Source organism: Notolepis coatsorum (assembly GCF_963971535.1).
Source record: "Notolepis coatsorum genome assembly, chromosome: 18".
In the NCBI taxonomy this organism is placed as follows: domain Eukaryota; kingdom Metazoa; phylum Chordata; class Actinopteri; order Aulopiformes; family Paralepididae; genus Notolepis; species Notolepis coatsorum.
This window is the reverse complement of record NC_140182.1, coordinates 44,190,902-44,207,729: the sequence shown is the minus strand read 5'-3', so window position 1 is coordinate 44,207,729 and position 16,828 is coordinate 44,190,902. Positions and strand designations below refer to the sequence as shown.

Sequence of the window (16,828 nt, the reverse complement as noted above, 5' to 3'; positions counted from 1 at the left end):
AGATGTTCTACACACCTGAGTCTTCCTCAAGTGTTCAGGTCTCGAAGTGAGGTGAGGAAGACTGGTGTCAAAACATCAGTTGTATAGACTATCCTTGTTGCTCGCTGGAAAATATATAATTGAGAAAACACGCCTTCTTGAAATATGCTGCATCTTGGCACACAGGCTGTGTCTGAGAAGTCTTCAGTACTACCTACACAATCGGACAGAAGCTACTAACCCTACTACCCTCAGTACCTACACAACCAGACAGAAGCTACTAACCCTACTACCCTCAGTACCTACACAACCACACAGAAGCTACTAACCCTACTACCCTCAGTACCTACACAACCAGACAAGCTACTAACCCTACTACCCTCAGTACCTACACAATCTGACAGAAGGTACTAACCCTACTACCCTCAGTACCTACACAATCTGACAGAAGGTACTAACTGTACTACCCTCAGTACCTACACAACCACACAGAAGGTACTAACTGTACTACCCTCAGTACCTACACAACCACACAGAAGGTACTAACTGTACTACCCTCAGTACCTACACAACCACACAGAAGGTACTAACTGTACTAATCCTCAATACCTACACCAGTGGTTCCCAAACTGTGGTGCGAGCCCTCTTGGGGCTGTGTGACATGAAAAGGCTAATGGCTGTGCTATGGTGTTATTTTACTAATAAATATAACTAATATACATTATTTCAAATGGGGATTTTCACTGTGTAAATCATGAAATTTACTAAACTTTTAAATAAAAAAAATGTACGTTTTAACACTTTGATTGCCTAAGGCTAAATTCATGATATACCATAGGTTGCCAGCTCTATTTGTCTATGGATAAGTACCCCTTCTTTGCAGGGCTATAACTTTTTAAATTCTATTGCTAAATTGCCATTATTATGGCCCATTCAAAGTCCTATATGTATTGTTCATTGTGTAGCAACGTTAAACTTTTTCATTCACATATTCATAGTAAAATATGGTCTAATGTATAAGTATGTTTTCATCTCTTTCTGCAGCTTTCTCCAGAACGTGATCTATAGCCCCAAATGCATTATATTGATGATGAAATACAGTTTGATGGCAATCGGCGCGATATAAAAAATTTCAATTGGACGTACTTCTAGAAGTTTCTACGTATCATCTGATATTGACCGGATGGGCGGGGGATCGTTTATAATTCCGTGGGCAGCGTTATATCATTCATCTAGTGTGGGTCATATGTTCATCAGAGCAGTTTATATCGAACACGTTCAAAAATAACGCTGAATCTTACCGTATCTTCCTCGCGCCGTTGGACGATCAGCATGGTGTAGACCGTTTTCGATTATGGGATGTTTATCCAGATGAACCATTTTCAGGTTGTATAATACTATATACGTCCAAATAACGTTGTTTATTGAGTTAGGGCGAGCGATTGATCATCCAGTGTGTTGAGATGGAGTCCGGCTACCGATCGCGAGTGCCCGGAGCACATAGGATGAGCACTTCCTGTTTGGCGAGCCCCTCCCTCTTGGCCGATCTGCCGATCGGCCACCAGATGGCGCTCTCGAACCGTTAAACAGTTGATGGGAGCTCACCAGTACATCTCAGGGCTCCGGAAAGAAAATATGATTTCGATCACAGATTTTTGAAATATTGATATCAAAGACGAGTTACGGCGTCTTCGGCAACTTGAGCATGGCGGGGAAGGACGCCTAAAAACGTCTTCCGGCAGCCAAAGTGTTAATAATAATAATTTAAAAAAAGATGTATCCAAAATGCACTTTACTTCCTGCCAAAATGCCATAGGCGCGCGACTGGGACCGGTGTGCTATTATTGTGGCAGCGTATTATGCTCATGTGGTTCCCCCTATACACTTCATGCGTTCTTGGAGGGACACAAAGTTGTCATGGGTGAACCTGTAAAAAGCCTAATAACAGAACACCTCAACCAACTCGCTGAGCAGCTACGGACATATTTCCCACCTATGGATGCATCTCAGACGTGGATTCAACAAATTTTTTAGTTTTTTGGCCAATTTTGTTCTTTTGTGTGGTGAAGTATTTTATTTTGTTTGTCATACTTTGGTATGTGTTCTTATTGGATTAAACCTGATGCCTTTAGTGCGCCTATGAATAGACTGGGTTGTCTTTTTTATGTTGGGCATTGGGGGGTGCGTCAGCTAGGTCGGGAGGTGACAGGGGGTGCATGGCCAAAAAAGTTTGGGAACCGCTGACCTACACAATCAGACGGAAGCTACTAACCCTACTACCCTCAATACCTACACAATCAGACGGAAGCTACTAACCCTACTACCCTCAATACCTACACAATCAGACGGAAGCTACTAACCCTACTACCCTCAATACCTACACAATCAGACGGAAGCTACTAACCCTACTACCCTCAATACCTACACAATCAGACGGAAGCTACTAACCCTACTACCCTCAATACCTACACAATCAGACGGAAGCTACTAACCCTACTACCCTCAATACCTACACAATCAGACGGAAGCTACTAACCCTACTACCCTCAATACCTACACAATCGCACAGAAGCTACTAACCCTACTACCCTCAATACCTACACAATCTGACAGAAGCTACTAAACCACTTGTCCAGATGACCCGTGGGGAAATGACCAGAATGTCAAAATGATCAAATGACCCCGACGTTGCTGGTATTTGGTATTAAGGCTGTTTGCCATTGACCTAGATCTTAGCTTGCAGTCAATGACATCACATTGCTGTATCCTTGAAATTTTGGGGCCTTGTGCAACATTTTGTCCGGCACGCTTTTTAAAAGCTAATTATTGGACAAAAGTGTTGACATCTGTGCATATCTGTTTGTGTAAGGTATTTGTTTTGGCAACCAGTGGCATTTAATTACTGCCGGCCTGTAATCCATGTCATTGAACTTTTGTCTCCGTGTGTTCTTGTGTTTTCCCACAGAGGCCTATAGTGGAGTTCTCGCTGGAGGATGGGAAAAAACTCAAAATGAAAGAAATGCGTCAGCAAAAAAACAAGGTGCGTGTTTATAATGGGGCAGGGCCAGGGCTTGACATTAACACCCGCCAAATGTGGGTAGAATTTGGCAGTGGCGTGTAACTCTGTCACTCTTACCAGGCACTTTGGCGGGTGACCTTTTTTCATTTCCCCACAGGGGAGGAATCTAACTTTTTGGCTTACCAGCCAACTGGCGAGTAGATGATTTTTTTTACCAGCCAAACTGATTTTTTACCAGCCAAAAATAAATCACTAATTGTGATAATTACTTCTTTGTATGTCTTCGTCTAAATTGATTTTCAATCATAGTAATAATCACACCGTGTCTCTACTCTTTAAAAATATTTATTAGCATAAAACATTAAGTGTCTCTACTCTTCACAATATTAGCATAAAACATGTATTAATCACACCGTCTCTACTCTTCAAAATATTAGGATATCACATATTAACATGAAAGAGGGAACTATTCTGGACTGGGTTGGGCTGAACTGGGCAGTGAAAGATGCTGGACTGGGTTGGGCTGAACTGGGCAGTGAAAGATGCTGGACTGGGTTGGGCTGAACTAGGCAGTGAAAGATGCTGGACTGGGTTGGGCTGAACTGGGCAGTGAAAGATGCTGGACTGGGTTGGGCTGAACTGGGCAGTGAAAGATGCTGGGCTGGACTGGGTTGGGCAGAGAAAGTTGGGCTGGTCTAGTTTGGGCTGGACTGGGCTGGGCAGTGAAATAACCAAGCATTTCACTGTAATGTAATAGCTAAATAAAAAAAACTTGAATTTGACTTGTTACATTTGCACTCTGGTTGGATGCCAAACGTATTCTGGTTGTACTGTACTTGTGCTGTATGATGACAATACATTGGAATCTAATCTCATGTCAACGCTAGGGGTTCAGCAGGTATATTCTGAATGACAAGTATGACAACATCACCATTGTGAAGGGCATATGGGCGACTGGTGATATGGAGGGAAACCCGGTAATAATTCGGTAATAATAAAATGTCACTCGGCTGCATTTAAGCAAAGCCGCTCAGTATAGTCGTCCACTATGTTCAATGCGCGTTATGGTAGCTTGTTACATGCTAGGTAGCTAGCCGGCTAATGCTGGGTTAGCCTCACGGCCACTTGTCATTCGGATCGGAATACGGGCGTGCACGTGGGAGCTTGCGCAAAATCGGACAAGACCCAACTACTTGAAGTTTTAGCCACCCCCAACTGCATTACACAGCTTGAAGTGTTGCCCACGGACCACCACGAGGAGGTAACTTCAATAGGTGTGGCCGGTATGAGCACTCACGGTTAGAGCTGCCGCGGTATCGGTATTACCGCGGTATCGCTGTTACATCATGCCCACCGCAGCGTTGGGCTGAATACCGGCATCACCGCTGTTTTTTATTATATTATTATTATTATTATTATTACGCTCTCGTTGGGCTTGCGGCTCTGCAGATATACCCTACTTCTCTGTCGAGATTCCAAGCGACCCTATTGGGTACCAGAAAAGTCACATGAAACACTGCAGACCACTGATTGGTCAGAAGAGATATGCGTCACATGCTTGGAGTGGGGCGGCGTGGCTCAGGGGTAGAGCGGGGCGTCCAATGATCGAAGGGTTGGTGGTTCGAATCCCGCTCAAGCCCATGTCCATCCCATTGCCGTTGTGTCCTTGGGCAAGACACTTAACCTACTTGCCTCGTATGAATGTGTATGCATGTGAATGAATGTTGGTGGTGGTCGGAGGGGCCGTAGGCGTTGATTATTCGCCACGCTTCCGTGAGTCTGCCTCAGGGCAGCTCTGGCTGCAATTGTAGCTTACCACCACCGGTATGACTGTGTATGAACGAATAATGGACTCTGTGAAGCGCTCTGAGTCAGAGCAACAGTCAGTCAGAGAAGAGCGCTATATAAATCCAATCCATTATTATTATTATTTTGGAGCATCTTGCAGTGCTTTTACTTCCTGAATCTCAGCCATCACAACACGGCTAATAGTACGTTAGCTCCCACCGGAGACCGGAGTGGATTACCGACGCCGTCGCTCCTCAGGGAACGAGGCATAATGATTTTACTGCAACGAAATGTTATAATAAAAGCCCTTCGTTCTATACACTTGTCTGATTGAAAACTTTATTAACAGACCGCAGAATGGGTACAACTCGGCACGCTCTGAGCAAAGAAAGGAACTTAGATATTAATTGAGTAACGCTTGCCTTGCTATGGTCCGGTAAATACGAACGTGTAACTATACTAACGTTAATGCCACAAATCGAATGCCTTTGTAATCATAAGTAGTAACGTTATAATAATAAGAAGAAGAAAGGGTCGGGGGGGTAACCGGCGGGCGCGCCGCTACCACCCCTGCTCGCGACACCGAGGGGAGACTTCGAATCCGTGTTTCACTTTTAATAACGAATGCGTGCATGCCGAATCCCAAACAATATTCATGCTGCAAAGTCATCCTCTAAAGATAGACATTTAGACTAGAGGCAGGCTATATGCTATAAAGAGTAGACTACAAAAAAAATGCATTCAAACTTTTTTTTTTTTGTGTGTGTGTGTGCGGTAATAACCGCGGCGGTAGGAAATATTTTGCAAATGTGTGCGGTAAGGAAAACATCAATACCGCGGCAGCTCTACTCACGGTCCAGGTTTCACCCTCTCGGGCTTATATCCCAGATTTGTTCCCCTCACATCCACAAAGGCCCTCTGACTGTTTTATACACATTTGTCTCTGTTCTCCCATATGTTAGATTCTGATCAATCGGCCAGTATCACGTCTTCATCTGTTTGGCTTGTGTAATCATCTCCCCATCTGCGTTGTGTACTTTTAATGGTCCTGACGTCTCATACACTGGCTGATACAATCCTTATCTCTCCCCGTTAGTGCGATCCGCAAACCATAATAATCCTCCACCTTCGTAAGAATTCGACACTTTGACACAGCGTAATACCTTACAAGGAAGAGCGTTGTTTATTCAATAAACAGAACCTCATAATCAGATGTTATCAAATTGTATCGTCCTTGCTATCGTCCTTCTGCTATTCAGTCCAATGGTGGTCAGGCCTGGTCGTTAGCCAAGACCATCCTCGTGGTAGCCGAAGCTAATAATGATGTGGCATCCTTCCTTCCCCTCCCCCCCCCCCTCTCCGTGATGAGAGGAGAGAGTCTCTAGTCAGATTGTAGTCTGCCTTTAGCCGCTCTTGGTCTGGCTTACACCCGGAAACACTGTTAGATTTATAGGACCTTCGCCATAGCAACGATAGCCCGCCCCTCTTCTGGTTGTCATGCGACGTGCTGTCATGACAACTGCTAATAACCTTTCACACATTTTAAACGTTTCATTACTGTCAAAACCTCCATCGCGCTCTGCCTCTGTGTCTCCTACCACGGTATCAGCATGTTGTGTCTTAGATCGGAATTCAAAACAAACACCCTGCTCGGTCAGTGTGCTGCTATTCAGTGACTCCTGCTCGCTCTGAAACACCTCTTCCACCACCCTCTTCTAAGGCAAACCATGCACATTTCGATCTCTCTGACCCGGCACCATTAGATGTGGTCATCTCCCCCCAATCTATACATCACATACATTGAAAAACCACCGATTTCCCTCACATACCTGTCTGGGATGGTGTCCACAATACACTTTCACCTCCCTGGAGAACCCTTAACACATTAACTGCCACAGAGTTTGCCCGTCTCATACCACTCTCTGCCACCACTCTAAGCCTATGGAGATGTTCACCTTCTTTGCAGGGCTATAACTTTTTAAATTGTATTGCTAAATTGACATTACTATGGCCCATTCAACATCGATTATCTATCGTTCAGGATGTAGGAACGTTATACTTTCATAGATTCATACGAAAATACCGTCTAGAATATAAATATGTTTTTATCGTTTTTTTGCAGTAATTCCTAGAACGTGAGTTATAGGCATAAACGCATATATAGATTATCAACTGCCTTTGTTGCCGATACACGCTATATAAAAAATGTCAACTGTACATGATCCTAAACGTTATGACTGATCATGCGCGGATGAACGGGGGGGGGGGGGGGGGTCGTTTATAATTCCGTGATCGTCAGTAAATGCTTAATGTAGTATGGGTGATATATTGATCAGCAGTTTGCATTAATAATAATAAACAATCACGCTGAAAATAACGTCAGCGTCCTCTTACCGTTCGCCGCTGAGACTGGAGGAAAAAGATCCCACTTATTTGACGTGGATCGACTAGATCCATTTCCGGTTTGTATAATAATAATAAACGCCCAAATCATATCGATTATTGAGTTATGGCAGCGATCCATATGTACGGATGTGTGTCTAGAGTCCTGCAACAATATGTGAGTGCCGGACGCATTTCCCCGGTGCACGGAGATCACCAGAGATCCATTTCTGGTTGTAACTCGCCCGATCACCACCAGGCGGCAGTATTGAAGCGTTGCAGAGTTGTGCAGGCTCCCACTGTATCAGTCGAGGCTGGGTGAGGGAATTATGAAATATGATCTCAATAACGTTGTACGCCGTGGAATGGCAGAATTAGCATGACCTTGAAACACGTTGTACAACGTTATTGGCGCCAGATGTGTTAAGAGAGTCATAGTTACTCCCGCCATTTACCCGCGCTTCATTGCATTTCTTCACTTTGACATTTATAGTTACTCCTGCCGTTTACCCGCGCTCTATTGCCCGCCTGCCTACCCACATGGAGGTCAGGAAACCTTGACCTTTGACCCCCCCTCCCATTTGGCGTTAGATGTTATTTTAGCACACACACCACACTACTGACATTGGATTAGATGTTTCTGTTCAAATAAAATCTTATGTCCAAACAAATGCATGCAGTTTGGACATGGAAAACCACTAGCCACAGTGGCTGGTGAGCCAAAAAGTTATTGTCAAGCCCTGGGCGAGGCAATATGTAAGAAATTAATAGATCATGGACCATGATCACAAGAAAGTGTCATATCAAACCAAACGCACTTACATTTCAGTTCTTATCTTGGGAGAAATCTGAGTCAATATTTTGCTTGTTATAATACATTTAGATGACAGACTTCTCCACCACAGTATCGAAATATCTTCATTTAGTCAGAATATGATTCCATTAAAATCCTGAAATATGCAAACGCATGATACGAGTACCTTGGAACTTTTTATCAATGTATGTACGTGTACCTTCTGCATTTTTATCAGGAGCAATCCAGGAATGGGCCTACTAAGAGTGGAGCGACGCCTCAGACCCAGGCACCTGTAGGTGGAACAGGCCCTAAGAGAGGTGGACCAAACAAACCGTCTCCATTGGTGCCTCAGACCCAGGCACCTGGAGGTGGACCAGGACCAAACAAACCGTCTCCATTGGTGCCTCAGTCCCAGGCACCTGCAGGTGGACCAGGCCCTAAGAGAGGTGGACCAAACACACCGTCTCCATTGACGCCTCAGACCCAGGCACCTGGAGGTGGAACAGGCCCTAAGAGAGGTGGACCAAACACACCGTCTCCATTGACGCCTCAGACCCAGGCACCTGGAGGTGGAACAGGCCCTAAGAGAGGTGGACCAAACACACCGCCTCCATTGACAGCACAGGCTAAGAAGGATGGAGGTAAAGGACATTTTATATCATCTATCACATTAAACATGTTTCTCCCAAGTCTGTATTTACATTAGGGATGGGCAACACTCACAAAATTACTATTCGATAGTCACTAGGAACTATTCGATTACTAATCAAAAATTGTCTTTGATAACTGCTAGATATTTGCGAGTAGCAGCAGGCTTACGTTATTTCCAGGAAAAAAAGCATTCATCCCTAAAGTTACAATGTGTGATGCTTGAAATGTCTGAGCTTCCACGCTAACGTATGGTTTTGTTTTTACTTAATAACGAACGTGAGATACTCAAACAAGCGAGCTAGCCGGTTGTTGTCATTGCTAACAGCTAATGCTAGTGCACTGAGCTATCGTATTTCGGGAACAAAAGCATTCATTCTGAATGTTACATCACTGATGCATGAAATGTGTGAGCTTAGTGAAACAACATGACAAACATACAAAACGTTGCTACCATGTAACATCTCCAGTCTCTCTTTCTTCATCTTTTCTGTTCTTCCAGCTGTTAACATACTGTTATGCTACCTGGCTAGCTACCTGTACCCAGCATGCCGTTCAATGGTGTAACAGTTAATAGGGTCCCCTCTCAATATATTACACATTGTAGGTGCCGGTAAAAACAGGGAATTTCCTTTTTGACTAAATTATATTTGCATAAACAAATCTATAAATTTTCTTGACTATTCGAATATTAGAAAATCGATGCCCATCCCTCATTTACGTTTACTCTTCTCATATCTCTGCCATCCGTCTTGTCCCTCCATGCTGTGTATTGAGCAGCTCCCGCTCAAAGCCAGAACAAAGGCAAAGGCTACTCTGGCTTCCAGACCAAGATTGAGGTTGAACACGTGGAGCTGGAAGACGGGAAGAAACGGAGGAAGGTTCTGCCCATGCCCTCCAAACGTGGACCCAAGATCAGGTACTGTTTGTTTTATTGATTTGTTTGTTTTATTTAGATTTTTTTAACCTCTTAACTCATTCCCTGCCAACAACGATTTTATACGCGTTTGTCCGCCAATCGTTGAACGCCAACCACGTATACGGTATATGCGTTATTTGATCGTTATTTCTTTTATTCGCTATTTCCATTCGTTATCCATCCAGGGAGCCTATGTTACCATAGGGAATGAGTCTGAGATTGCAAAAGTCCAATACGCCGCCTGGTGGTATGCGGCCGATGTTGCACTTCCTTTGAGACTCTGTGTATGGGGCTGTGTGTCGATGAAATTCCTCCGGGCAGACTTTTCTAGTAACCTGGACCAAGGGCTTCACCCGATCGCATAGTTTTTGGGACCCCCGATTCATTATGCTGTGGTGGGTTATGTCGTGGCCCATGTGGACATACGATCTACCAGATGGCAATCAAATAATTGAAATATTCTTTTTGGAATCCCACCGGCCACAGGTAGGAGCAATTTAATGTCAATTTCAGCTTGATTGTGCCTTGTTTTCATAGCCATCGCCCTTATCAGCGTATGTTGTTGTACTAACGAATGACGTTATTGACAATCAATTAATCAGAAACGACCCCCCCCCCCCCCCCCCTTTCATGCATTAATGATGGAACATAATATACAGATCATATGCATTTAAATTTGTTATTGTAGCGTGTATAGGGACAAAATGCCAATGGATTAAGTATAATATACGTCGCAGGCTATTACTAGCCTCCCAGGAATTACCCTAAACCGCTCTAAAACCATACTTATATTCACCACAGTATAAAACGGGAATGTATGGATGGAAAAATGATTTATTTTTCACATCTTGAACGATAGATACTCGATGTCAAATGGGCCATAGTATTGCATCCATAGCTATATTATAGTTATAGCCCTGCAAACAAGGTGACCGACTCCATTGGTTTAATGTGTGGCAGCACATAGCCATATCCCGTTCCCAGCGTGGCAGAGAAAGAGTTAACAGGCACCCAGAAAAGTGTCTATTTTTTTTTTTACTTGAACTTGAGGACTGCATACCTTTTTTGCAAAGCTTCGCTTTATCCTTTATACTTATAGCACATGCATAAGCCTTGTCTCTTTTGAAAGATGACGTTCTGAAGTTACTAATGCAAAAAAGGAAATTCACTTGTAGTGCTAATGAAATAGAGTAACAGAGGTCTGAACTTGAGTTGAACTTTGTAATCAGGGCCGGGGACCACACAGCTGAGCCCCGGCACGGCGCGACCAGGATCAAGTCCTGCGCTCCCGACGTACCCGCCCCAACAGCTGAGCTATCGGGTGTAAGGGGGGGAATGCGTACAGAATCCCGGGCGGCCACGGAATCGGTCCCAGCCCTGTCCGACTATGTCTGGACGTAGTCCCCACTCGTCAGGGTGAGGACCGCCCGCGACATCACATCTGCACCCACATTCTCCCTGCCGGGGATGTGGAGAGCCCTCAGGCTGCGCAGATGGAGAACGCCCATAGCCAGAGCCCGACCGCCGCCCGGTGTAGACGGGGGGAGCACACTCCTCCCTGTCTGTCAATATATGACGCTGACGTTGTGTTGTCCGTCCTGACCAAAACATGCTTGCCCACCACAAGGTGGCCGAGCCGTTTGAGGACCAGAAGGACTGCCTTCAATTCCAACACATTAAATGTAGCGCAGACAGCTGCCCCCTACTGCATTGGCCAGACACGTCCCCCACCCATCCCATGCACCAGGCCCTCCCCAGAGGACGAGGTCCCCCAGTACTGATATGGGAACCTTCAGCCGCTTCCACATGTCTTTCACCGGGTCCATTTCCATACTGGAAAAAAACCACCTCTGTATCCTCCTCATGAAGAGGAGGCCAAGAGGGACCACAGCAGCAGGTGCATCACGGACAGCGCCGTAACCGTCCTAGGACGGAACCTCCCGAGCGCGCCGAGAACCACCCACTCACCGCCGCTCTGAGAGGGATGCCCATATAGACCTTGAGCTTAGAAAAAGCCCAAGTACTCCACCTGTTGACTGGGAAGAGGAGTACTCTACTTCCAGTCTACAGCAAAACCCAGGCTGGTGAGGCACCACCTAGGGCCTCTCAAACGTAACCTCTGTCTCTCTCAAACGTAAACTCTGTCTCTCAAACGTAACCTCTGTCTCTCTCAAACGTAACCTCTGTCTCTCTCTAACGTAACCTCTGTCTCAAATGTAACCTGTCTCTCAAACGTAACCTCTGTCTCTCAAACGTAACCCAAACGTAACCTGTCTCTCAAACGTAACCTCTGTCTCTCTCAAATGTAACCTCTTATTTATTTATTACCATAAAACATTAATAAGTGTCTCTACTCTTCACAATATTAGCATAAAACATATATTAATCACACCGTCTCTACTCTTCAAAAATATTAGGATATCACATATTAACATGAAAGAGGGAACTATTCTGGACTGGGTTGGGCTGAACTGGGCAGTGAAAGATGCTGGGCTGGACTGTGTTGGGCAGGGAAAGTTGGGCTGGTCTAGGTTGGACTGGGTTGGGTTGGGCTGGACTGGGCTGGGCAGTGAAAGAACCAAGCATTTCACTGTAATGTAATGGCTAAATAAAACAACTTGAACTTGACTTGTTACATTTGCACTCTGGTTGGATGCCAAACGTATTCTGGTTGTACTGTACTTGTGCTGTATGATGACAATACATTGGAATCGAATCTCATGTCAACGCTAGGGGTTCAGCAGGTGTATTCTGAATGACAAGTATGACAACATCACCATTGTGAAGGGCATATGGGCGAGTGGTGATATGGGGGGAAACCCGGTAATAATTCAATAATAATAAAATGTCACTCGGCTGCATTGAAAGCTCGGCGTTGCTAATAAACATTTAAAATATTTTTTATAAACAAGTAAAAAAATCACTGAGCTAGCCTTGGCTAAAATGGCTGCTTCCGCATTTTCACGCAGGAGGGCTGTGATTGCTGGCTGCTTTGTCACGTGCCTGGTGCGCCCAGCAATCACAGCGCTCCTGCATGAAAATGCGGAAGCAGCCATTTTAGCCAAGGCTAGCTCAGTGATTTTTTTTACTCGTTTATAATGTTTATTAGCAACGCCGAGCTTTCAAACCCTGCCGCGTGTGTGTGTGAAACCCTAATGCAACGGTGAGTACCTATGAAATTTATATCTGATATATTTTGGACCCACCGCTCGTCTTTAACCAGTGCTTGATATGCACATTAACATGGCTAGTAACGTGGGAGCCAGTGACTGCGTATCGCAGTCACGAAAGGGGCTATGGAATTGTTAGCCTCACGCCCACTTGTCATTCTCATCTGACTCGAAGGAGACTCGTTGCATGCTGTTGTTCGCCCCCATGTCAGACCGCACTGATATCCGAAAAGCGACGACTCTACATGCAATTATTTTCATCCACTGATGTGTTTTTGTCTACGTTGTCAAGCCGGTGACAGGAGTCTGTAGGTCCGCACACAGTGGTCTGTCCACTTCCCCTAGATGGGCGGCATCTTCTAGAAAACGAGTGTTCATTGGAGGAGCTTAGAGCACAACGATGATGTTAATTGGTTATGGATTATTATGAGGCGCAAATGGGAGGAATCATAAGGGGGGAGAGTTCGGCTTGTGCCAGTGTGCGAATCTGCAGATTGCAGAATGATTTTTTTTGTTTTGTTTACTACTCGCCAGTGTGGCGAGTGCTCTTCATGAATCACAAACATAAATAATACTCGCATTTGGCGAGTAAAATGGCCTAATTTCCTCCCCTGGGTATCGCCATCACGTCACGCCCACCGCAGAGTCAAGCTGATTACCGCATCACCGGCTGTTTTAAATTTTTTTATAATAATAATTATAGTTGTGTATAGCCTATTTTCTTCACGCCATGTGTTCGAAAGTTTCCACTCGCAGTTGCACAGTTAACATTCTGATCGAACCCCAGAACTTGTTTTGCTGCTACGGAAAGTTTTCGCTTTGAATCTTCTAAAAACATGGATCTTTTTTATCCCGAAAGAAGACGGAGTGGTCACGGTTAGCGTGGACAGGTCAGTTCTGTTCTGGAGCAGTAGATATGCCATATTGTGTGTGTGTGTGTGTGTGCTGAGCGCAGTTGCCCAAGTTAACGTTAGCATGTTAGCTCCGTTTATTTGCTGGGTATATAAACTCGGGTCTGTAACAGGTAGAAAGCGGCACCTGGTAGAATAAGCTAAAATGTACTCCAGTCCTGGGCTGTGTTATGGTATGTGTTGAAGGATAGCCAGCTACACATAACGTTGGGGATTAAACTGTTGGCTATCTAATGTAACGATAGGGCTGAGTGAGCAGTTTAACTCTTGATTAAGCCCCATGTAATAACCGGATCCATCACTACCTTTAGCTGGTGTTAATTCGCTGGCCACAACAAACGATTCCATGACGTTATTATCTGTTATGCAGATAGATAGGACACAGTCAATTTATTCCTAGTTGGTTATTGAACCAAGCGTTTGGTTAACGTTAGCTACCGCAAGTCGCGACCAGCAGTTTCAAGAACAGGCTGAACAGCCAGCTGTTTTCAACCAATATTCCTGCTGCAAAGTCGTCCTCTTTAATGACAACACTGGAATAAAGATAGACATTTAACGTTAGACTAGAGGCTATAAAGAATAGACTACTACAGAAATAAATGCATTCGAAAAGTTTATTTATGTATTGCGGTTACGGCAGCGGTTTGAATGGCTTCGCTAATTTGTGCGGTAAGGAAAAAATCAATACCGCGGCAGCCCTACGTCAAACGTAACCTCTGTGTCTCTCAAACGTAACCTCTGTGTCTCTCAAACGTAACCTCTGTCTCTCTCAAACGTAACCTCTGTCTCTTGTAGGCTGCGTGATAAGGGGAAGCCAAAGGCTCCTCCACCCAAGATGCCCAAGAATGGACCCAGCAGGAAGGAACGACAGGGACTACAAAACATGGAAAAACCCACACAGAGAGCCAAGGTACATTAATGCACACTCTTATCAGTCACCCAGAAGTCCATAAATGTTCAGTACAGCCGGTTGATCTGGGGACCTTGTCCGATATTTAGACGGTGAGCGAGTTTGTTGTCAACAAACGGGGTTTCGTTGACCCCTGCGGAAACGTTTGCAGTCATCGTCCATCAATAGCTTATCAGACACCTGCGCTTCCTTGTCTCTATACCAATGTGACAGCCGTAAATAACCGTTCTTCCTGCCATTTGCAAAATGTTTACAGCTGTTTCCTGGTACTCCACAATGTTGAATTGAAAGACTACAGTAGAACACAGGACTCCCAAGATAACCAGATGAAGATCCTTGTGCTGAACCTTTTTTTCCCCCAATAAATATTTCTTAATTGTAAGTAGGGCTGCAACGATTAGTCGACATAATCGACGATGTCGATTATAAAAAATCGTAGACGAGAAATTGTTGCGTCGATTAGTCATTAAAAAAAAAAAATTTGTTTAATTTTTTTTTTTTTTTTTTGTGTGCACTACCTATCTTTGTGAGAGTGGCTTCTCAGGGTTCCAGACAACATCATAACATGATGATCCCATAGCAAATTTTGGACATTGAAAACATTGTTCCCCTGCAGGAGATGATGATCAGACTAGACACACAATACATTACACACGCACTCCTCTCACTCACACACAGCGATCAGAGTAAGACACACACATACACACTCCTCTCACTCACACACAGCGATCAGAGTAAGACACACACACATACACCAGCGTTTCCGTTAGCCGGTAATTACCGGTTTTTGACCGGCAAAATCTGTTGAAGTCCGACTTATTTAATATCTCCGGTCTTAATGTCCGGTGAAAATAATTCCCTGAGTCTAAGCACAATTTGATTATTTGAATTGTATTAAAATAGGCTAAAATTAAATAGCCTATGCGATGAACGAAACGATCATTACATTTGTTTCCTCGTTGCTTCTAATAATGACAACGACGTTGTCGGCGAGAGCTTAGTGCTGGTGTGCGGACTTTTGTGTGAAGCTGCAGAGCCAGAGAGGCAACGGCACAATGCAGTATTCCAGCAGTACTCCAATTTGGCCATTTTCAGCCAATGTTGGGTGGGGGGCGCTGCTGTGCGGTTCCCAGAAAAGAGCCAATAACAGCTAAATCAGCTTCTCTGCAGCGCCATACTCTTTGCAAATAAGTCGTTGCGAGGTGGAGAGAGTCGTCACGCAAACCACGATAATGTTGCCGTCTCTCTGCTTTCTCAGTTCTTCGCTTGATATAATTAATACAAATGTCCAATATAACGGAATTCGTTAGCTCATAAAAATGTGATTATAACAGACTGCTGTTTAGTGTCGGACCGACTGCCCACATACGCGGTCTATTTTAGTTCAAGTCAGCAGCAGCACGGAGTATCGAGGGACTTATTTTATTTGGAATATATTAATTAATGACTGTATACGCAAAAGTAGCCTAGTTTTAAGTAATAATATTATAAATCTACATGCCTTGAGGATGACATTCTTTATATTGCCTGCCTATCAATTGTTTTAAAGCTCAATAAACTATGACCGGAATTAATCTCATTTGTCCGGTAGATTGAAATCTTGCAGGTCACGGAGACCGGCAACAATTTTTTCTAACGGAAACCCTGACATACACACTCCTCTCACTCACACACAGCGATCAGAGTAAGACACACACACATACACACTCCTCTCTCTCACACAGCGATCAGAGTAAGACACACACACATTCACACTCCTCTCTCACACACAGCAATCAGAGTAAGACACACACATACACACTCCTCTCACTCACACACAGCGATCAGAGTAAGACACACACACATACACACTCCTCTCACTCACACACAGCGATCAGAGTAAGACACACACACATTCACACTCCTCTCTCACACACAGCAATCAGAGTAAGACACACACATACACACTCCTCTCACTCACACACAGCGATCAGAGTAAGACACACACACATACACACTCCTCTCACTCACACACAGCGATCAGAGTAAGACACACACACATTCACACTCCTCTCTCTCACACACAGCGATCAGAGTAAGACACACACACATTCACACTCCTCTCACTCACACACAGCGATCAGAGTAAGACACACACACATACACAAATTACACAGTACACACCTCTCACTCACACAGCGATCAGAGTAAGACACACACACAAATTACACAGTACACACACTCCTCTCACTCACACAGCGATCAGAGTAAGACACACACACATACACACACACACGGACTCCTCTCACACACAGCAAACAAAAGTT

General features: G+C 44.5%; 1 protein-coding gene across 3 annotated transcripts in view; it reads left to right on the top strand.

Moving 5' to 3' along the window:
• rbm28 (RNA binding motif protein 28) overlaps positions 1 to 16,828 on the top strand; it is a 38,410-nt gene that overhangs the window by 19,110 nt on the left and 2,472 nt on the right. For all 3 annotated transcript variants that reach the window (XM_084334816.1, XM_084334817.1, XM_084334815.1), the window contains exons 16-19: positions 2,945 to 3,019; positions 8,200 to 8,605; positions 9,393 to 9,531; positions 14,408 to 14,522. In XM_084334816.1, coding sequence (XP_084190942.1) covers positions 2,945 to 3,019; positions 8,200 to 8,605; positions 9,393 to 9,531; positions 14,408 to 14,522 — 735 coding nt within the window. The remainder of the gene's footprint in view (positions 1 to 2,944; positions 3,020 to 8,199; positions 8,606 to 9,392; positions 9,532 to 14,407; positions 14,523 to 16,828) is intronic.